At 42.3% G+C, this 23,005-nt stretch overlaps 2 protein-coding genes across 3 annotated transcripts in view; both read left to right on the forward strand.

Annotated features, from left to right (window-relative positions):
• LOC143734033 (lysyl oxidase homolog 4-like) overlaps positions 1-18,931 on the forward strand; it is a 30,907-nt gene extending 11,976 nt beyond the window's left edge. The window contains exons 6-11 of the mRNA XM_077225179.1: positions 8,724-8,886; positions 8,971-9,220; positions 10,898-11,013; positions 15,136-15,272; positions 16,124-16,235; positions 17,988-18,931. Coding sequence (XP_077081294.1) covers positions 8,724-8,886; positions 8,971-9,220; positions 10,898-11,013; positions 15,136-15,272; positions 16,124-16,235; positions 17,988-18,058 — 849 coding nt within the window. The 3' untranslated portion in view covers positions 18,059-18,931. The remainder of the gene's footprint in view (positions 1-8,723; positions 8,887-8,970; positions 9,221-10,897; positions 11,014-15,135; positions 15,273-16,123; positions 16,236-17,987) is intronic.
• Positions 18,932-19,906: 975 nt separating this feature from the next.
• ero1b (endoplasmic reticulum oxidoreductase 1 beta) overlaps positions 19,907-23,005 on the forward strand; it is a 35,204-nt gene continuing 32,105 nt past the window's right edge. The window contains exons 1-4 of one of the 2 annotated variants that reach the window (XM_077225176.1): positions 19,907-20,277; positions 21,299-21,418; positions 21,502-21,585; positions 21,699-21,740. In XM_077225176.1, coding sequence (XP_077081291.1) covers positions 20,134-20,277; positions 21,299-21,418; positions 21,502-21,585; positions 21,699-21,740 — 390 coding nt within the window. In that variant the 5' untranslated portion in view covers positions 19,907-20,133. Of the gene's footprint in view, positions 20,278-20,963; positions 21,067-21,298; positions 21,419-21,501; positions 21,586-21,698; positions 21,741-23,005 lie in introns of those variants that run through there. The other variant, XM_077225177.1, reaches the window with a different exon arrangement.

Below are 23,005 nucleotides of genomic sequence, written 5' to 3' on the forward strand. Positions count from 1 at the left end.
ACTCCTCCTCACCGAACACCTCAACACTCCTCCTCACCTCCTCACCGAACACCTCACCACTCCTCCTCACCGAACACCTCAACATTCCTCCTCATCAAACACCTCAACACTCCTCCTCACCGAACACCTCAACACTCCTCCTCACCGAACACCTCAACACTCCCACTCACCGAACACCTCAACACTCCTCCTCACCGAACACCTCAACACTCCTCCTCACCGAACACCTCAACACTCCTCCTCACCGAACACCTCAACACTCCTCCTCACCGAACACCTCAACATTCCTCCTCACCGAACACCTCAACACTCCTCCTCACCGAACACCTCAACACTCCCCCTCACCGAACACCTCAACACTCCTCCTCACCGAACACCTCAACACTCCTCCTCACCGAACACCTCAACATTCCTCCTCACCGAACACCTCAACACTCCTCCTCACCGAACACCTCAACATTCCTCCTCATCAAACACCTCAACACTCCTCCTCACCGAACACCTCAACACTCCTCTTCATCAAACACCTCAACATTCCTCCTCACCGAACACCTCAACACTCCTCCTCACCGAACACCTCAACATTCCTCCTCACCGAACACCTCAACATTCCTCCTCATCAAACACCTCAACACTCCTCCTCACCGAACACCTCAACACTCCTCTTCATCAAACACCTCAACACTCCTCCTCACTGAACACCTAAACACTCCTCCTCATCACACACCTAAACACTCCTCCTCACCGAACACCTCAACACTCCTCCTCACCGAACACCTAAACATTCCTCCTCACCGAACACCTCAACACTCCTCCTCACCGAACACCTCAACACTCCTCCTCACCGAACACCTCAACATTCCTCCTCACCGAACACCCCAACATTCCTCCTCATCAAACACCTCAACATTCCTCCTCACCCTATGAGGAGCCTCTCCCTATGGAGGATCCCTATACCACTCTACAGATAAAGCGTTGTGGAATTTTTCGGTTCGTGTACCTACCCAAAGTGATAAGATAAAATAAAATTCTCCATCAAAATTTATAGACAAGCAGTTTGTTTAGGCATGGTTTGTAGGAATTACAAACCTGCGCACATATATTCAAACGCACATAACTATAGAATCAATTCTTAATGCGCATGTGAACGCCATCAGCGTCTATCACAGGTTCACGTTTAAAGTCTGTTTAGAGAGAACGGTGTCGTCTTAGCGGCCCCTAATTAAATAACAAATGATCATTTAGACGGAAGTGAATCAATCAAAACTAACTTTAGCTGGAAAAAACATTTTTCAAGAGCCACTATAATACCAAACCAATCTCTGTTACCTTAAATTATATGGTTATCTCTGTAAAGCTCCTTTGAAACAATCTACATTGTTAAAAGCGCTATATAAATGAGGATGACTTGACTTGACCGAACACCTCAACATTCCTCCTCACCGAACACCTCAACATTCCTCCTCACCGAACACCTCAACATTCCTCCTCACCGAACACCTCAACATTCCTCCTCACCGAACACCTCAACACTCCTCCTCATCAAACATCTCAACACTCCTCCTCACCGAACACCTCAACACTCCTCCTCATGAAACACCTCAACACTCCTCCTCACCGAACACCTCAACACTCCTCCTCACCGAACACCTCAACACTCCTCCTCACCGAACACCTCAACACTCCTCCTCACCGAACACCTCAACATTCCTCCTCACCGAACACCTCAACATTCCTCCTCACCGAACACCTCAACACTCCTCCTCACCGAACACCTCAACATTCCTCCTCACCGAACACCTCAACACTCCTCTTCATCAAACACCTCAACACTCCTCCTCACTGAACACCTAAACACTCCTCCTCATCAAACACCTCAACATTCCTCCTCACCGAACACCTCAACACTCCTCCTCATCAAACACCTCAACACTCCTCCTCACCGAACACCTAAACACTCCTCCTCATCAAACACCTCAACATTCCTCCTCACCGAACACCTCAACACTCCTCCTCATCAAACACCTCAACACTCCTCCTCACCGAACACCTCAACACTCCTCCTCACCGAACACCTCAACACTCCTCCTCACCGAACACCTCAACACTCCTCCTCACTGAACACCTCAACACTCCTCCTCACCGAACACCTCAACATTCCTCCTCACCGAACACCTCAACACTCCTCCTCACCGAACACCTCAACATTCCTCCTCACCGAACACCTCAACATTCCTCCTCACCGAACACCTCAACATTCCTCCTCACCGAACACCTCAACACTCCTCCTCATCAAACATCTCAACACTCCTCCTCACCGAACACCTCAACACTCCTCCTCATCAAACACCTCAACACTCCTCCTCACCGAACACCTCAACACTCCTCCTCACCGAACACCTCAACACTCCTCCTCACCGAACACCTCAACATTCCTCCTCACCGAACACCTCAACATTCCTCCTCACCGAACACCTCAACACTCCTCCTCACCGAACACCTCAACACTCCTCTTCATCAAACACCTCAACACTCCTCCTCACTGAACACCTAAACACTCCTCCTCATCAAACACCTCAACATTCCTCCTCACCGAACACCTCAACATTCCTCCTCATCAAACACCTCAACACTCCTCCTCACCGAACACCTAAACACTCCTCCTCATCAAACACCTCAACATTCCTCCTCACCGAACACCTCAACACTCCTCCTCATCAAACACCTCAACACTCCTCCTCACCGAACACCTCAACACTCCTCCTCACCGAACACCTCAACACTCCTCCTCACCGAACACCTCAACACTCCTCCTCACCGAACACCTCAACATTCCTCCTCACCGAACACCTCAAAACTCCTCCTCACCGAACACCTCAACATTCCTCCTCACCGAACACCTCAACATTCCTCCTCATCAAACACCTCAACACTCCTCCTCACCGAACACCTCAACACTCCTCTTCATCAAACACCTCAACACTCCTCCTCACTGAACACCTAAACACTCCTCCTCATCAAACACCTAAACACTCCTCCTCACCGAACACCTCAACACTCCTCCTCACCGAACACCTCAACATTCCTCCTCACCGAACACCTCAACACTCCTCCTCACCGAACACCTCAACACTCCTCCTCACCGAACACCTCAACATTCCTCCTCACCGAACACCTCAACATTCCTCCTCATCAAACACCTCAACATTCCTCCTCACCCTATGAGGAGCCTCTCCCTATGGAGGATCCCTATACCACTCTACAGATAAAGCGTTGTGGAATTTTTCGGTTCGCGTACCTACCCAAAGTGATAAGATAAAATAAAATTCTCTATCAAAATTTATAGACAAGTAGTTTGTTTAGGCATGGTTTGTAGGAATTACAAACCTGCGCACATATATTCAAACGCACATAACTATAGAATCAATTCTTAATGCGCATGTAAACGCCATCAGCGTCTATCACAGGTTCACGTTTAAAGTCTGTTTAGAGAGAACGGTGTCGTCTTAGCGGCCCCTAATTAAATAACAAATGATCATTTAGACGGAAGTGAATCAATCAAAACTAACTTTAGCTGGAAAAAACATTTTTCAAGAGCCACTATAATACCAAACCAATCTCTGTTACCTTAAATTATGTTTATCTCTGTAAAGCTGCTTTGAAACAATCTACATTGTTAAAAGCGCTATATAAATGAGGATGACTTGACTTGACCGAACACCTCAACATTCCTCCGCACAGAACACCTCAACATTCCTCCTCACCGAACACCTCAACACTCCTCCTCACCGAACACCTCAACATTCCTCCTCACCGAACACCTCAACACTCCTCCTCATCAAACACCTCAACACTCCTCCTCACTGAACACCTAAACACTCCTCCTCATCAAACACCTCAACATTCCTCCTCACCAAACACCTCAACACTCCTCCTCACTGAACACCTCAACACTCCTCCTCACCGAACGCCTCAACACTCCTCCTCATCAAACACCTCAACATTCCTCCTCACCGAACACCTCAACACTCCTCCTCATCAAACACCTCAACACTCCTCCTCACCGAACACCTCAACACTCCTCCTCACCGAACACCTCAACACTCCTCCTCACCGAACACCTCAACACTCCTCCTCACCGAACACCTCAACACTCCTCCTCACCGAACACCTCAACATTCCTCCTCACCGAACACCTCAAAACTCCTCCTCACCGAACACCTCAACATTCCTCCTCACCGAACACCTCAACATTCCTCCTCATCAAACACCTCAACACTCCTCCTCACCGAACACCTCAACACTCCTCTTCATCAAACACCTCAACACTCCTCCTCACTGAACACCTAAACACTCCTCCTCATCAAACACCTCAACATTCCTCCTCACCGAACACCTCAACATTCCTCCTCATCAAACACCTCAACACTCCTCCTCACCGAACACCTAAACACTCCTCCTCATCAAACACCTCAACATTCCTCCTCACCGAACACCTCAACACTCCTCCTCATCAAACACCTCAACACTCCTCCTCACCGAACACCTCAACACTCCTCCTCACCGAACACCTCAACACTCCTCCTCACCGAACACCTCAACACTCCTCCTCACCGAACACCTCAACATTCCTCCTCACCGAACACCTCAAAACTCCTCCTCACCGAACACCTCAACATTCCTCCTCACCGAACACCTCAACATTTCTCCTCATCAAACACCTCAACACTCCTCCTCACCGAACACCTCAACACTCCTCTTCATCAAACACCTCAACACTCCTCCTCACTGAACACCTAAACACTCCTCCTCATCAAACACCTAAACACTCCTCCTCACCGAACACCTCAACACTCCTCCTCACCGAACACCTCAACATTCCTCCTCACCGAACACCTCAACACTCCTCCTCACCGAACACCTCAACACTCCTCCTCACCGAACACCTCAACATTCCTCCTCACCGAACACCTCAACATTCCTCCTCATCAAACACCTCAACATTCCTCCTCACCCTATGAGGAGCCTCTCCCTATGGAGGATCCCTATACCACTCTACAGATAAAGCGTTGTGGAATTTTTCGGTTCGCGTACCTACCCAAAGTGATAAGATAAAATAAAATTCTCTATCAAAATTTATAGACAAGTAGTTTGTTTAGGCATGGTTTGTAGGAATTACAAACCTGCGCACATATATTCAAACGCACATAACTATAGAATCAATTCTTAATGCGCATGTAAACGCCATCAGCGTCTATCACAGGTTCACGTTTAAAGTCTGTTTAGAGAGAACGGTGTCGTCTTAGCGGCCCCTAATTAAATAACAAATGATCATTTAGACGGAAGTGAATCAATCAAAACTAACTTTAGCTGGAAAAAACATTTTTCAAGAGCCACTATAATACCAAACCAATCTCTGTTACCTTAAATTATATGTTTATCTCTGTAAAGCTGCTTTGAAACAATCTACATTGTTAAAAGCGCTATATAAATGAGGATGACTTGACTTGACCGAACACCTCAACATTCCTCCGCACAGAACACCTCAACATTCCTCCTCACCGAACACCTCAACACTCCTCCTCACCGAACACCTCAACATTCCTCCTCACCGAACACCTCAACACTCCTCCTCATCAAACACCTCAACACTCCTCCTCACTGAACACCTAAACACTCCTCCTCATCAAACACCTCAACATTCCTCCTCACCAAACACCTCAACACTCCTCCTCACTGAACACCTCAACACTCCTCCTCACCGAACGCCTCAACACTCCTCCTCATCAAACACCTCAACATTCCTCCTCACCGAACACCTCAACACTCCTCCTCACCGAACACCTCAACATTCCTCCTCACCGAACACCTCAACGCTCCTCCTCATCAAACACCTCAACACTCCTCCTCACTGAACACCTAAACACTCCTCCTCATCAAACACCTCAACATTCCTCCTCACCGAACACCTCAACACTCCTCCTCACCGAACACCTCAACACTCCTCCTCATCAAACACCTCAACACTCCTCCTCACCGGACACCTCGACACTCCTCCTCATCAAACACCTCAACACTCCTCCTCACTGAACACCTAAACACTCCACCTCATCAAACACCTCAACATTCCTCCTCACCAAACACCTCAACATTCCTCCTCACTGAACACCTCACCATTCCTCCTCACCGAACACCTCAACACTCCTCATCACTGAACACCTCAACACTCCTCCTCACCGAACACCTCAACACTCCTCCTCACCGAACACCTCAACACTCCTCCTCACTGAACACCTCAACACTCCTCCTCACCGAACACCTCAACACTCCTCCTCACCGAACAACTCAACACTCCTCCTCACCAAACACCTCAACACTCCTCCTCACCGAACACCTCAACACTCCTCCTCACCGAACACCTCAACACTCCTCCTCACCGAACACCTCAACACTCCTCCTCACCAAACACCTCAACACTTCTCCTCACCGAACACCTCAACATTCCTCCTCACCGAACACCACAACATTCCTCCTCACCAAACACCTCAACATTCCTCCTGACCGAACACCTCAACACTCCTCCTCATCAAACACCTCAACATTCCTCCTCACCAAACACCTCAACATTCCTCCTCACTGAACACATCAACATTCCTCCTCACCGAACACCTCAACATTCCTCCTCACCGAACACCTCAACATTCCTCCTCACCGAATACCTCAACATTCCTCCTAATCAAACACCTCAACACTCCTCCTCACCGAACACCTCAACACTCCTCCTCATCAAACACCTCAACACTCCTCCTCACCGAACACCTCAATACTCCTCCTCATCAAACACCTCAACATTCCTCCTCACCGAACACCTCAACACTCCTCCTCACCGAACACCTCAACATTCCTCCTCACCGAACACCTCAACACTCCTCCTCACCGAACACCTCAACACTCCTCCTCACCGAACACCTCAACACTCCTCCTCACCAAACACCTCAACATTCCTCCTCACTGAACACCTCAACATTCCTCCTCACCGAACACCTCAACACTCCTCATCACCGAACACCTCAACACTCCTCCTCACCGAACACCTCAACACTCCTCCTCACCGAACACCTCAACACTCCTCCTCACCGAACACCTCAACACTCCTCCTCACCGAACACCTCAACACTCCTCCTCACCGAACACCTCAACACTCCTCCTCACTGAACACCTCAACACTCCTCCTCACCGAACACCTCAACACTCCTCCTCACCGAACAACTCAACACTCCTCCTCACCAAACACCTCAACACTCCTCCTCACCGAACACTCCTCCTCACCGAACACCTCAACACTCCTCCTCACCAAACACCTCAACACTCCTCCTCATCGAACACATCAACACTCCTCCTCACCGAACACCTCAAGACTCCTCCTCACCGAACACCTCAACACTCCTCCTCACCGATCACCTCAACACTCCTCCTCACCGAACACCTCAACACTCCTCCTCACCGAACACCTCAACACTCCTCCTCACCAAACACCTCAACATTCCTCCTCACTGAACACCTCAACATTCCTCCTCACCGAACACCTCAACATTCCTCCTCACTGAACACCTCAACATTCCTCCTCACCGAACACCTAAACACTCCTCATCACTGAACACCTCAACACTCCTCCTCACCGAACACCTCAACACTCCTCCTCACCGAACAACTCAACACTCCTCCTCACCAAACACCTCAACACTCCTCCTCACCGAACACCTCAACATTCCTCCTCACCGAACACCTCAACACTCCTCCTCACCGAACACCTCAACATTCCTCCTCACCGAACACTCCTCCTCACCGAACACTCCTCCTCACCGAACACCTCAACACTCCTCCTCACCGAACACCTCAACACTCCCCCTCACCGAACACCTCAACACTCCTCCTCACCGAACACCTCAACGCTCCTCCTCATCAAACTCCTCAACATTCCTTCTCATCAATTATAAATTGAAATTATGACGAAATTATGATTAAGTCGAAAATCATATGCTAAATCAAAATTACGATTAATAATTTATTGTGATTCATTATTAAATCAATTAATAATTAAAAAATATCATCTCATTATTCAATGTTCATTCAACCGTTTTTTCTGATCAAACAGAATGTGACTGAGTTTTCGTGTCGGGTTGAACAGCAGACGGTGTGTTTCTCTCTCAGCTCGGCTGTTATTGAAACAGATTAAAGAGAGTTAAACTATGGAACAATAACTCATGCATCTGAATGAAACTCGCAGTTATGAAACCTGCAGCTGCTCATGAAATGCAACTCGCTGTCAGTTTATTGTGTAATCGAGTCCTGAGTGTGTTTTATTCAGTCCGTGTTTACATCCGCGGAGCTTTTGTTTTCCCGGCTGTTGTTTCCCATGCAGAAGGTAATTACAGCCCTGCACAGATTCAGGGAAAGAGCTGGAAACCCAGAGAGAAAACAATCCCAAAATAGCGCCGCTGGATGTGGATCACATTTGTGCTCTTATAAAAGCCTATTTAAAAGTGGCTCTGGGTAAATAGAATTTGGAGAGGAAAGTGGAAAATCCTTCATAATGTACATGAATGATGTGTAATAACACGTCTCACTTGTGTGTGTGTTTGTGTGTTTGTGTGTGTGTGTGTGTGTGTGTGTGTGTGTGTGTGTGTGTGTGTGTGTGTGTGTGTGTGTGTGTGTGTGTGAAGGAGACGTGGTTTTGGCCGGGTAGCTCTGGGTCGGAGGACGTGGTTCTTAGTGGAACTCACTGCATCGGGACTGAAATCTCCATTCAGCAGTGTGGGAGGAGCCAACAGGTGTACTGCCCTCGAGGGGGCGGAGCTAAAGCAGCCGGGGTCACCTGTGCAGACGGTACCAGAGCTGCTGGGAATCACTTATAAAATAATTAATATTTATGATCCTTATATAATGGCGCTGTTGCTGTTTTTTTGGCAGTGGCTCCGGATCTGGTGGTGGACGCTCAGCTGGTTCAGGAGTCTGCGTACCTGGAGGACCGTCCGCTGCACCTGCTCACCTGTGCTCACGAGGAACACTGCCTGTCCTCCTCTGCCTCACGCATGAACTGGCATGATCACAATGGTCACCGGCGGCTCCTGCGCTTCTCCTCACGCATCATGAACCTGGGCAGAGCCGACTTCAGACCCAGAGCCACAAGAGAGTCCTGGACCTGGCACCAGTGTCACAGGTGTGTGTGTGTGTGTGTGTGTGTGTGTGTGTGTGTGTGTGTGTGTGTGTGTGTGTGTGTGTGTGTGTGTGTGTGTGTGTGTGTGTGTGTGTGTGTGATATTCTGTAGTGCAGAAGAATATGGAGATGGAGAGATACTTTATTAACAGATGTTTACACAGGAACACACGAGAACTGCCACCAAGCATGGGCTACAACAACACTACTAACTCTGAGAGATTCAGCCACCTGTTGCACAAGCATGCCCTCTAGTGGTCACACTCCCAAATAACCTTATACTTCACTGTATCCCCTTCCCCCTGATAACACTAGCCCCCAACAAATTAGTCAGATATATGAACAGCAGTATAATGACATTTTATGAACATTACACTTTTTTTCTTCTACTTTTTTTAACAACGTTGATACAGCCTAAGCTCGGGATTTTGGGTAGACTGCCATATGCTCACCTGATCAATGTGCCAGCGCACTACCTGGCCATTCCTCCACAGCTTAGAATATTGCTCTTGGCTGATGATCGTCACACCTGTGTCGACTTCAAACTCCACTTGCATTCCCCATCACCTTCTTTGTGATAGTAGGCACTTTGGGTTTCACTTGGTATATACTGTATATTGTGTTAATATCACTGGTGTCCTCCCTCTCGTCACTTTCCTCCTCTCTAATGAGATGAGCTCTCCTACCAGCTCTTTCTTTTCTCCTCAGTTTTCCTCAGTTAACAATCCTTGTAGATCTCTCACGTTTTCGATTGCAGACTCCATTGCCTGGCAGATGTTATTTTCTGCATACTGTCATCATTCACTCCACAGAGGAGTCTATCACACAGCATTCGTGGAAGTGTGGCCCCGTACTCACATTGCTGTGCTAACTTATTCAATTCCGCCACATAATCTGCAACAGTTTCTCCCTCTTTCTGTGTGTGTGACTTAAATTTATATCTTTGCACAACTTCACTTGGTTTAGGATTGAAATGATTTTTGAGGACTTTTACCAACTCTTCATGTGTTTTCTCTCCTAGCTTTGCGGGGTAGAGTAAACTTCTCAACAAGCAATGTGTGTTAGCCCCAAATCCACAACAGCACAACCTTCTATTTCTCAGCTATCTCAATGTCATTTGCTTGAAAGAAATACTCCATCATTTCCATGTATTCCTCCCACAGCTCCGACTCACTGTCGAATGGGCTCAATTTTCCCACCAGCGTCGTCATCTTGACTCTTTAGACCTTGCCTTTAACTTATGCTGTCTGTTTCACTGCCGAAAAGATACTCATACGGCCATTAAACGCTCACAGCAACATTTCCTCTGTCACGTGAACTCGATAGATCGTCATCGTCAATTATGTGATATTCTGTAGTGCAGCAGAATATGGAGATGGAGAGATACTTTATTAACAGATGTTTACACGGGAACACAGATAGATCTGCCACCAAACATGGGCTACTACAACACTGGTAACTGAGATATTCAGCCATCTGTTGCACAAGCATGCCCTCTAGTGGTCACACTCCCAAATAACCTTATATTTCACTAGTGTGTATGTGTGTTCAGCTGTGTCAGGATTCTGTGGTCAGTATAAGTCCTCGTCCAGCAGAAGGAGAATCTGTCATGTGACGGTTTACAACCCAATGAGAGGCCAGGATTGTGTCACATGACTGCTGTGTTTCTGATCTCTTACAGGCATTACCATAGTATCGAGGTCTTCACACACTATGACCTCTTGACCCTGAACGGTACGAGGGTCGCTGAGGGTCACAAGGCCAGTTTCTGTTTGGAGGACACGTACTGCCCTGAAGGTGAAGCGGCACGAACTTTCTGGAGTAATCAGTGATCAGTAACAGTAATCAGTCTAATAGGAATCACTGTAACAGTAATCAGTGTAACAGTAATTAGTGTAACAGCAATCAGTGTAACAGGAATCAGTCTAATAGGAATCAGTGTAACAGCAATCAGTGTAACAGGAATCAGTGTAACAATGATCAGTCTAATAGGAATCAGTGTAACAGAAATCAGTGTTACAATAATCAATCTAATAGGAATCAGTGTAACAGTAATCCGTGTAACAGCAATCAATGTAACAGGAATCAGTCTAATAGGATTCAGTGTAACAGCAATCAGTGTAACAGCAATCAGTGTAACAGGAATCAGTGTAACAGCAATCAGTGTAACAGGAATCAGTCTAATAGAAATCAGTGTAACAGCAATCGGTGTAACAGCAATCAGTGTAACAGCAATCAGTGTAACAGGATCAGTGTAACAGCAATCAGTGTAACAGGAATCAGTCTAATAGGAATCAGTGTAACAGCAATCAGTGTAACAGCAATCAGTGTAACATGAATCAGTCTAATAGGAATCAGTGTAACAGGAATCAGTGTAACAGCAATTAGTCTAATAGGAATCAGTGTAACAGCAATCAGTGTAACAGCAATCAGTGTAACAGTAATCAGTGTAACAGCAATCAGTGTAACAGCAATCAGTGTAACAGTATTCAGTGTAACAGCAATCAGTGTAACAGGAATCATTGTAATAGGAATCAGTGTAACAGGAATCAGTGTAGCAGCAATCCGTGTAGCAGCAATCAGTGTAACAGCAATCAGTGTAACAGGAATCAGTGTAACAGCAATCAGTGTAACATGATTCAGTCTAATATGAATCAGTGTAACAGCAATCAGTGTAACAGGAATCAGTCTAATAGGAATCAGTGTAACAGCAATCAGTGTAACAGGAATCAGTCTAACAGGAATCAGTGTAACAGGAATCAGTGTAACAGGAATCAGTCTAATAGGAATCAGTGTAACAGGAATCAGTCTAATAGGAATCAGTGTAACAATAATCAGTCTAATAGGAATCAGTGTAACAGTAATCAGTGTAACAGGAATCATTGTAACAGGAATCAGTATAAAAGTAATCAGTGTAACAGGAATCAGTCTAACAGGAATCAGTGTAACAGGAATCAGTCTAACAGTAATCAGTCTAACAGTAATCAGTGTAACAGGAATCAGTCTAACAGTAATCAGTGTAACAGGAATCAGTGTAACAGGAATCAGTGTAAAAGTAATCAGTGTAACAGGAATCAGTGTAACAGCAATCAGCATAACAGCAATCAATCTAATAGGAATCAGTGTAACAGCAATCAGTGTAACAGTAATCAGTCTAATAGGATTTAGTGTAACAGGAATCAGGGTAACAGGAATCAGTGTAACAGTAATCAGTCTAATATGATTTAGTGTAACAGGAATCAGTGTAACAGGAATCAGTGTAACAGGAATCAGTGTAACAGGAATCAGTGTAACAGCAATCAGTGTAACAGCAATCAGTGTAACAGCAATCAGTGTAACAGGAATCAGTGTAACAGCAATCAATGTAACAGCCATCAGTCTAATAGGAATCAGTGTAAAAGGAATCAGTGTAACAGCAATCAGTGTAACAGCAATCCGTGTAACAGGAATCAGTGTAACAGCAATCAGTGTAACAGGAATCAGTGTAACAATAATCAGTGTAACAGCAATCAGTGTAACAATAATCAGTGTAACAGCAATCAGTGTAACATTAATCAGTGTAATAGGAATCAGTGTAACAGGAATCAGTGTAACAATAATCAGTGTAATAGGAATCAGTGTAACAGCAATCAGTGTAACAGGAATCAGTGTAACAGCAATCAGTGTAACAGGAATCAGTGTAACAGCAATCAGTGTAACAGCAATCAGTGTAACAGGAATCAGTGTAACAGCAATCAATGTAACAGCAATCAGTGTAACAGGAATCAGTGTAACAGCAATCAGTGTAACAGCAATCAGTGTAACAGGAATCAGTGTAACAGTAATCAATGTAACAGCCATCAGTCTAATAGGAATCAGTGTAAAAGGAATCAGTGTAACAGCAATCAGTGTAACAGCAATCCGTGTAACAGGAATCAGTGTAACAGCAATCAGTGTAACAGGAATCAGTGTAACAATAATCAGTGTAACAGCAATCAGTGTAACAATAATCAGTGTAACAGCAATCAGTGTAACAATAATCAGTGTAATAGGAATCAGTGTAACAGGAATCAGTGTAACAATAATCAGTGTAATAGGAATCAGTGTAACAGCAATCAGTGTAACAGGAATCAGTGTAACAGCAATCAGTGTAACAGGAATCAGTGTAACAGCAATCAGTGTAACAATAATCAGTGTAACAGCAATCAGTGTAACAATAATCAGTGTAATGGGAATCAGTGTAACAGGAATCAGTGTAACAATAATCAGTGTAATAGGAATCAGTGTAACAGGAATCAGTGTAACAGGAATCAGTGTAACAGCAATCAGTGTAACAATAATCAGTGTAATAGGAATCAGTGTAACAGGAATCAGTGTAACAATAATCAGTGTAATAGGAATCAGTGTAACAGGAATCAGTGTAACAGCAATCAGTGTAATAGGAATCAGTGTAACAGGAATCAGTGTAACAGGAATCAGTGTAACAGCAATCAGTGTAACAGGAATCAGTGTAATAGGAATCAGTGTAACAATGATCAGTCTAATAGGAATCAGTGTAACAGGAATCAGTGTAACAGCAATCAGTGTAATAGGAATCAGTGTAACAATAATCAGTGTGATAGGAATCAGTGTAACAATAATCAGTGTGATAGGAATCAGTGTAACAGGAATCAGTGTAACAATGATCAGTCTAATAGGAATCAGTGTAATAGGAATCAGTGTAACAGGAATCAGTGTAACAGCAATCAGTGTAACAGGAATCAGTGTAACAATAATCAGTGTAATAGGAATCAGTGTAACAGGAATCAGTGTAACAGGAATCAGTGTAACAGCAATCAGTGTAATAGGAATCAGTGTAACAGGAATCAGTGTAACAGGAATCAGTGTAACATCAATCAGTGTAATAGGAATCAGTGTAGCAGCAATCAGTGTAACAGCAATCAGTGTAATAGGAATCAGTGTAACAGGAATCAGTGTAACAGCAATCAGTGTAACAGGAATCAGTGTAACAGCAATCAGTGTAATAGGAATCAGTGTAACAGCAATCAGTGTAACAGGAATCAGTGTAACAGCAATCAGTGTAATAGGAATCAGTGTAGCAGCAATGAGTGTAACAGCAATCAGTGTAATAGGAATCAGTGTAACAGGAATCAGTGTAACAGCAATCAGTGTAACAGGAATCAGTGTAACAGCAATCAGTGTAACAGGAATCAGTGTAACAGGAATCAGTGTAACAGGAATCAGTGTAACAGCAATCAGTGTAACAGCAATCAGTGTAACAGCAATCAGTGTAACAGGAATCAGTGTAACAGGAATCAGTGTAACAGCAATCAGTGTAACAGCAATCAGTGTAATAGGAATCAGTGTAACAGGAATCAGTGTAACAATAATCAGTGTAATAGGAATCAGTGTAACAGGAATCAGTGTAACAGGAATCAGTGTAACAGGAATCAGTGTAACAGCAATCAGTGTAACAGCAATCAGTGTAACAGCAATCAGTGTAACAGCAATCAGTGTAACAGCAATCAGTGTAACAGCAATCAGTGTAACAGCAATCAGTGTAACAGGAATCAGTGTAACAGCAATCAGTGTAACAATAATCAGTGTAATAGGAATCAGTGTAACCGGAATCAGTGTAACAGGAATCAGTGTAACAGCAATCAGTGTAACAGGAATCAGTGTAACAATAATCAGTGTAATAGGAATCAGTGTAACAGGAATCAGTGTAACAGGAATCAGTGTAACAGCAATCAGTGTAACAATAATCAGTGTAACAATAATCAGTGTAATAGGAATCAGTGTAACAGGAATCAGTGTAATAGGAATCAGTGTAATAGGAATCAGTGTAACAGGAATCAGTGTAACAGGAATCAGTGTATGAAACAATATGATGAGCTTGTTAAAAACAGCGTCTCATTTGCTTTGTCTCCATGGCAACAGGCCTGACGAAACGCTACGCCTGCTACAACATGGGCGATCAGGGCATCACTGTGGGATGCTGGGATACGTACCGCCACGACATCGACTGTCAGTGGGTGGACATCACTGACGTCCCACCGGGAGACTACATCTTCCAGGTCAGAGGTCACAGAGTGTGTGTGTTTGTTTGTGTGTGTGTGTGTGTGTGTGTGTGTGTGTGTGTGTGTGTGTGTGTGTGTTTATACTGATGAACAGGGTTGAGCTGATGATTTCTCCTCTTGGAGTCGAGCAGAATGAACTCGTTAGCAGAGAGAATTATGAGCGCTTGATAATTAAACACATCTGACCTTCAGCTGGATGGTTTTTATTGTTCTTTTGTTTTCTGGGAAACACGTTTGAGTTCGAGTTCAGATCTTCTACAGGTTCCTCAGGCTCATATTCATTCACAAGTAATTTGAAAAGTGAAGGGAAGATCCTCATAAAGGCATTATGGAATATGAGTGTGGGATTTATTCCGGTTTTATTTATCTTTTTAGATCAGTAAAAGTCAAGTATGATGATTGATTGCGGTGAGACTGTATGTGATTGGATCGCGCAGGTCATGTGACGTTCTTCATCTCCTCTTGTGTGTTTGACGCGATTACAGGGTGTTTCTGGGAAACACAGCCATGATTGAGGCCTGTTATTCTCGGACGTTCACTTGCGGTCAGCTAAAGATGATCCTGCATGATTGCACAGTCATTCCAGAATCTTTCCGTTCCACGTTTGTGTCTCATGCTCGTCTTACATCAGTAGTTCCAGCAGGACTCAATTAAACCGTGACGAAGTTCAACTCAGTGCCACAAATTAGGCAGAAAACATAATATCCATGAATCCGTCAGTGTTTTTATGAGGCCGTATGTGGGATGGAAAAGTCATTAAAGATGAAGTGTAGTTCTGTGGTTCTCCATCTCCAGTGTGTGAAACGGATAAGTGTGTCCAGATGTGAGCATGTGTGTGTGTTCTGCAGGTGGAGGTGAACCCCTCAATGGATATGGCCGAGTCCGACTTCCAGAATAACGTGATGCGCTGCCGGTGCCGCTACGACGGCGGGCGAGTGTATCTGTACGGCTGCCACGCGGGTGAGACTCACACACACAGTATCGGGGGGAACGTTACTTTTAGAAGTAATGCATTACAATATTGCGTTACTCCAAAAAAAGTAACTAACTAACTTGGGTTACTTAGTTACTTTGAATAAAAAGTAATGCGTTACGTTACTTTTTCTCGCCTGGGTTGGGCTTGCTTGTTTGTTTTTTAATAACAACAAAAAAAGTTGTATTTTTGACAAATGTAAAGACCTTTCACACCAAAAGTGAAGTGAATAATTCTCAGGCTGAAGGAAATGCATATTCACTCCTGTACAGTAGAGGGCGCCACTCAAACTAACCTTCCAGCTGTTCTGGATTAAAGAACAACAGGATATAGGAAAATAAATTCAACACTTTTATTCCTAAATCTAATCTAAAGAAATTTTTGCCTATTGTTATGGTGGAATTAGATCATTGAAGGTCAGCAGCAAAGACATTGGTTTATAAAGTGAGATTAAATACATTAAGTATATTTCTGCAATTTAATATAGTTAATTGTAAAATTCTGGGATTGTATTTTACTGTTTTATTCATTTTGAGGAATATTGAATGTTTTCGTGCAAGTAAGATGAGTAAATGCATGTTCACATTTAGTCTAGAACTAAAATAACAATCATGTTTAGACACACACACACGCGCACACACACACATACACACACACCTCCCCACTTTATTTCTCTCAACATGGGGACAGGAGAGCTGTCAGTCAATAAATGAGAAAAAGTAACTACAGTTACTTACTTGAAAAAGTAATCTGATTACGTAACTGTAACGAGTTACACACAACACTGCTGTCACAATGCTTTTATTCACACACCAGTTCATTTTTAATTCCTTTTTTTTAAAGTCTGTTTATTTAACTTTTACAATAACAACAACAGGATACAGATCCAGAAGAATAGTGAAAAACATATTGCCCCCCCACCCAAGATATAAAATAACGTCAAAAAAGGGTAGTAATAAAAACATAAAGTAATTGTGACTTTTTATCTCACAGTTCCATGTTTATTTCTCACAATTTGAAAAATACGTCTGAATTGCGAAATATAATCTTCGAATTAAAAAAGGCAATTGTTACTTTATCTCTTGTTGTGTCTTAATTTATCAAATTGTGAGTTTATATCTTACAGTTCTGAGAAAAAAGTCAGAATTGCGAAATATAAACTTGCAATTTAAGAAAAAAGTCGCAATTACCTTTTTTTTTATTACTCCGTGGTTCTTTCCATAGCTGAGTGCAATTCTTCAAAAAGTGTGCAAATATTTTCGTAAGAACATCTTTTCTTCTTGCGTAGGAGTTTACAGGTTTATTACCGTAATATTATCGTATTATAGTGTAACAATCATAATAAGAACACACAATATTTATTTGGCATTGTGCTTTAATGCGCTGATATTTAGTTCTGAATGCTGCCGAAAATGTTGTAATTCTAAATTAAAAGCGAGGTCTGTATTCGAGTCACTTCACAGATCATTATTTACATTATTAATCACTTCATAGCACTCGTACACTTCTCTATTAATAAGAATATATATGTATCTATATGCTGTAGTGTTTAATTAATTAAACAACGCCATAAATTCATTAAGTTGGAGGTCGTTCTAACTTTAAGAGGTTATTTACGATAATTTTTTTAGAACATTGTTTTTAGGAATTCAGAATCGTTTTGTCTTTAGAAGAATCAAGAGCATTCATTAGTTTTTGGGACGAGTTTGGTGAATTTCGATGTGTTTCTCGTCTCACAGGTGACGCTTACAGCGCCGAGGTAGAGGACCTGTTTGAACACCAGCGCCAGATCTCAAACAACTTCCTCTGATGAAGCCTTGGAGCGACAGGACTCTGGTGGGCGGAGTCTGTGGGGTGGGCGGGGCTAGTGTGATGATTGACAGCAGGGCCGTTCACAGTTCACTCACCTGTTCATTTGGCCAGTATTGATGCTGTTGGTGAATCAGAAGATGTTTCTGCAGGGATGATGAAGGATTTGGAAACCGTGTGAGTTTAATCTTCATCAAACACAGATTCAGGGGAAAACTAAATGTTAAAAACCCTAATACTGAACATCAGTCGTGAACATTGTTTTCAAAGTAAACCTATAATTGAAAATGTCCTTCAAATGTGCTCGTTATTTTCATACTGTAATTCACACGTGATTTTTTTATTTGATTTTGATCAACAAGGGTGACTTAAAAGTGTTTGATTTAACAAATTGATTAAATTTTAAAATGCATTCAAATAAAATGGAAAAAAAAACAAGATATAAATTAAAATCATATTTCCCCTTTAATAAGTATTGTTTTTATTGAAGAACAAAGTTCAATACTGCCAGTTTGTGTTCATAAAGATGTTTTGTCACAGTTATTAATGGATTCTCCTTCAGCTCTGACGTGTGTCTCGTGCCACTGGTGCTGGTTTTAGTGGCTCATTTAGTCTTTAATATTATTATGCATTATGATTATTATCATGAGTGGCTCAGATAATGAAATGTTTGGTCACATGTACAGGTTTATGGGTTGTGGTTTGTCTGTATTTCTCAAACACTCTCTCTATGAAGAGAGACAGTCGGCCGGTCGAGTTTTACAGATTGTGCTTCAATACTTGAAAAATAAACTTCTCATGTGTAACACAAGAAATCTGATGTTTCACACTGTATGTTCCAGAGTTTGATGATAATAAAGAACGACTGACTTCAGCTGTGTCCAACTTTACACATTAAGCCAAACTGAATAATAAATCTCATCTGGTGTTTATGACTGAGAAACATTAACGTGATGAATCTCTGTAAATGAATCTGTTCATCCTTCATAAAGACCCTGATTCACTTCATTCCTGACGGACACGATCACACACACATTCACAGACGCACTTCTCACCTATACTGGGAAAATTCATATTAAATGTGTAAAAGATTCAGTTATTATTACATCACTGTTTTTTTCCTAGTTATTTAGCTACTTAGTTTAATCTTATTTATATGTATTTAGCTGTATCAAATTTATATAATTTAAATAACATTTTATTTATTTAATTCAAATATTTTAATCAAGTTATTTTCATGTGATTTATTAATTTATTATTTTTTATTTAGATTAATTGTTATTCAAAATTTTAATCAAATTGTTTATTTATTTGAAATAGTTTAATATGTAAATAAAATGTTAATTATTTTAGATTGTTTTACTTTTATGTAAATAAATCAATTTGATTTAAGTTTTTTATATATATTTTATTTCATTCAAATCCATTTATTTTAATCACATGTATTTATTTATGTATTTATTTAAATACAATGTTTATTTTATTTTTTACTTTAATCAAATTTATTTATTTAAAAAGTATTATTATTTCATTTTTATTTATTTAAATATTTTAGTTTATCCTAATCAATTTATTTGAATCTAATGTATTTATTTATGTACAATATTATTATTTTTACTTTAATCAAATTGTTTTATTTAAATAAATGATTATGTTTTATTCTAATTGATTTATTTTAATCTATAGTATTAATTTATTAAAATAGAATTTTGTATATTTATTTTAATATATTTACTTTAATCAAAACACTATTTAGTTTAATGTTATTACAGTGTTTCCGCTGCGCGTCCACCGATCCTCTAGCGCGCCCTCGCGGCTTCTGGCGCACGTGCATTTGTAATAATTCCGCGTGCACGCGCGCTTAGCCACGCCCCTCGCTCGCTGTAGTAGCGTTTCCGGTGTCGATGTTACAGTTTGTACACTTTTGTGTTTTTAGTGTGTTTTCCCCCGAGAGCAAACGCGACATCGCCCGTTTTCATGATGTCCGTGTAGCGCGAAGCTGTCGTCGAGTTCTGTCGTCTCCTCCGAACAGGAAGTTTGAGTGATTCCCTCATATCTTGATGATTTACCTCAGCGATGTTGAACTCCACACAGACCCGCGGAATCTTGGCTTTACTGAGTTTATTCTGCGCTGATTCCTGCTCGGGATGGTTTCAAAACAACGCGAAGAAGAACAGCATAAGCCCACAGCAGGAGCCCTCGGACAGCTGCCTTTGTCATGTACGTGTATTCGATGCTATGACTATAATAAAAACACTTTATTATCGTCAAGACGTCCGTTATTGATATAGTTACAGTAGTATTTCTGGCATGTTCTTCTGTCGCGCGAGTGTGACGTCAACCCGTCCGCAGTTAGTTGCGGTTTTGAGTTAAAAGTTAGACGTGTTCGTGTTCTTACATATTCTTACATTCATTGCTTTTAAAACTAAAATTAATGGCATTAAACCCGCACTGTCTGTGTGGCTGTCAATGATATCAATAGAAAGAAAATTCTAACATTTCACAAAAAAATCTGGCTCGTATATTTGTTTTCTTTCTTTTTCTCAGATTTTAATCCAGAGTTGATTATAAATGATTGAAATTATTATAATGCTAAGTTTAGTTATTTAAAAACGAGAGCACACAGTATAAAGCGACATATATTTAGAATACGTTGGAAACAGAACTTCTGTTAATCAGCGTGGTGTTCTCCCATTGGTCCGGCGGGTGCGCTGACGTCAGCGGGGCTGTGGGATTTGTAGTCTTTCCTCCCTCCCAGAAGCGTTGACAGCAGCGCTGAGCGCGCCCGCGGAGAACTACAGCGCGGCGCGCGTGTGGATGACGTGCGTTTGTTTGGAGGCGGGGCGAGCGGCGGAGTTTCCACGCGGTAGTTCGAGTTTGACAGCTCATCTCTCGCGGTCCGCAGAAACACTCAGCACTTACTCAACATTTACTCAAGGCATGTCTGTTTTAATCCCGTCTCTGTTTGCTCTGGGACTTTTGGGACTTTTGCATTCAAAGCAGCCGCAGGTCAGATGCAAATATGCGCTATTTACAACCACCACATTATTTTTTTAAATTCATTTTTTTTATTATAATTTTTTTTGCTGCTTGGTTTTCTAGACATGTCTTCTGTGTTCTGTATTTCAAATTCTTTATTATAAAATGTAATGAAGTGTAGGTTTTGATTATGAATGTAAGGTCAGACTCTTGTGTTGTTCAGTTAATATAATATAATAATAACGGTGTGTTGTTTGTGCAGCTGACCGGTGTGCTGGACGACTGCTTCTGCGACATCGAGAGCATCGACGTCTTCAACAACTTCAAGATTTACCCTCACGTTCTCAAGCTCACCGAGAGAGACTTCTTCCGATACTACAAGGTGTGTGGAGATCCGTCAAGGCTTCGTCTGGAGGAGGTTTGGTGGATTAACATTACTGTGTGTGTGTGTGTGTGTGTGCGCAGGTGAACCTGAAGCGCCCGTGTCCGTTCTGGCCCGATGACGGCCATTGCTCCATCAAAGACTGCCACGTAGAGCCGTGCCCAGAGGTCAGAGGTCAACACCAGGCCGATCACACGATGCGTTATTGTGTGTTGTTTGGTTTCGGCTCTAGTTGTTCTGAGGCTGAATGTAGTTTGAGAATCTCTTTCATTTCTTCCAGAGTAAAGTTCCTGTAGGAATTAAATCCGGCAACTATAACAAGGTGAGAGACTTCCGGCTGTGTGTGTGTGTGTGTGTGTGTGTGTGTGTGTGTGTGTGTGTGTGTGTGTGTGTGTGTGTGTGTGTGTGTGTGTGTGTGTGTGTGTTTGTTCAGCGTGTGACCCGTGTGTGTTTGCTGCAGGTGTGTGTGTGTGTGTTTGCTGCAGGTGTGTGTGTGTGTGTGTGTGTGTGTTTGCTGCAGTTGTGTGTGTGTGTGTGTGTGTTTGCTGCAGGTGTGTGTGTGTGTGTGTGTTTGCTGCAGGTGTGTGTGTGTTTGTGTGTGTTTGTGTGTGTCAGGTTGTTTCTTTGTTCAGCGTGTGTGTGTGTGTGTGTTTGCTGCAGGTGTGTGTGTGTGTGTGTGTGTTTGCTGCAGGTTTGTGTGTGTGTGTGTGTGTGTTTGCTGCAGGTGTGTGTGTGTGTTTGCTGCAGGTGTGTGTGTGTGTGTGTTTGCTGCAGGTGTGTGTGTGTGTGTGTTTGCTGCAGGTGTGTGTGTGTGTGTGTGTTTGCTGCAGGTGTGTGTGTGTGTGTGTGTGTGTGTGTGTGTGTGTGTGTCTGATAATAACACATCTGTACAGAACATGTGACACTCTTATTTTATCATCACTATTATAGTTTTTATTAATATACTGAATCAGTTTTTTATATAAATATATTTCTGTATTTTATTTTAATTTGTTTAAATTAATTTATATGTATATATCTATGTAGTTTTTATTCATTTTTATTTCAGTTTTAGTTATTTTAGTTTAAGGCTTTTTGTAACTTTCATTTTATTTAAAGTAACAAAACTGTTTTTTATAGTTTTATTTCTAGTTTTAGTTAAACTATAATAACCCTGTGCTGAATTAATGTGATTCACATTGACTTTATTAATAAATTAATGCTCTGGCCGTCAATATCAATAATCAATTGTTATTTTTAGAGCTGTCAAATCGATTAATGGCGTAAATATATATTTATACATGCATATGTTATGTATATATATTTATCGTTTTGTCCCATCATCCTTTGGCTGCGTCACATGATCTTAAACGAAAGTAAAGCGTTGGAGAGAATCAGCTCTTAAAGGGACAGGAGCGCCATTAATGATGATCAAACGAGGAATCACTCACTGCTCTCCACTGAATCACTTCTGTAGCTTTAATAAAGATTATCTATATTTACTCGATCATTTGTGCAGTGAAGACTGTGAAATATTTCATAACTTTAATTTCTGTACATTTCCACCAGTAGAGAAACCCTGAGAACCGTGAATGTGGCATTCATTAC

This window comes from Siphateles boraxobius, unplaced genomic scaffold, assembly GCF_051911475.1.
Source record: "Siphateles boraxobius isolate OS27281-9 unplaced genomic scaffold, OSU_SipBor_1 127, whole genome shotgun sequence".
NCBI lineage: Eukaryota > Metazoa > Chordata > Actinopteri > Cypriniformes > Leuciscidae > Siphateles > Siphateles boraxobius.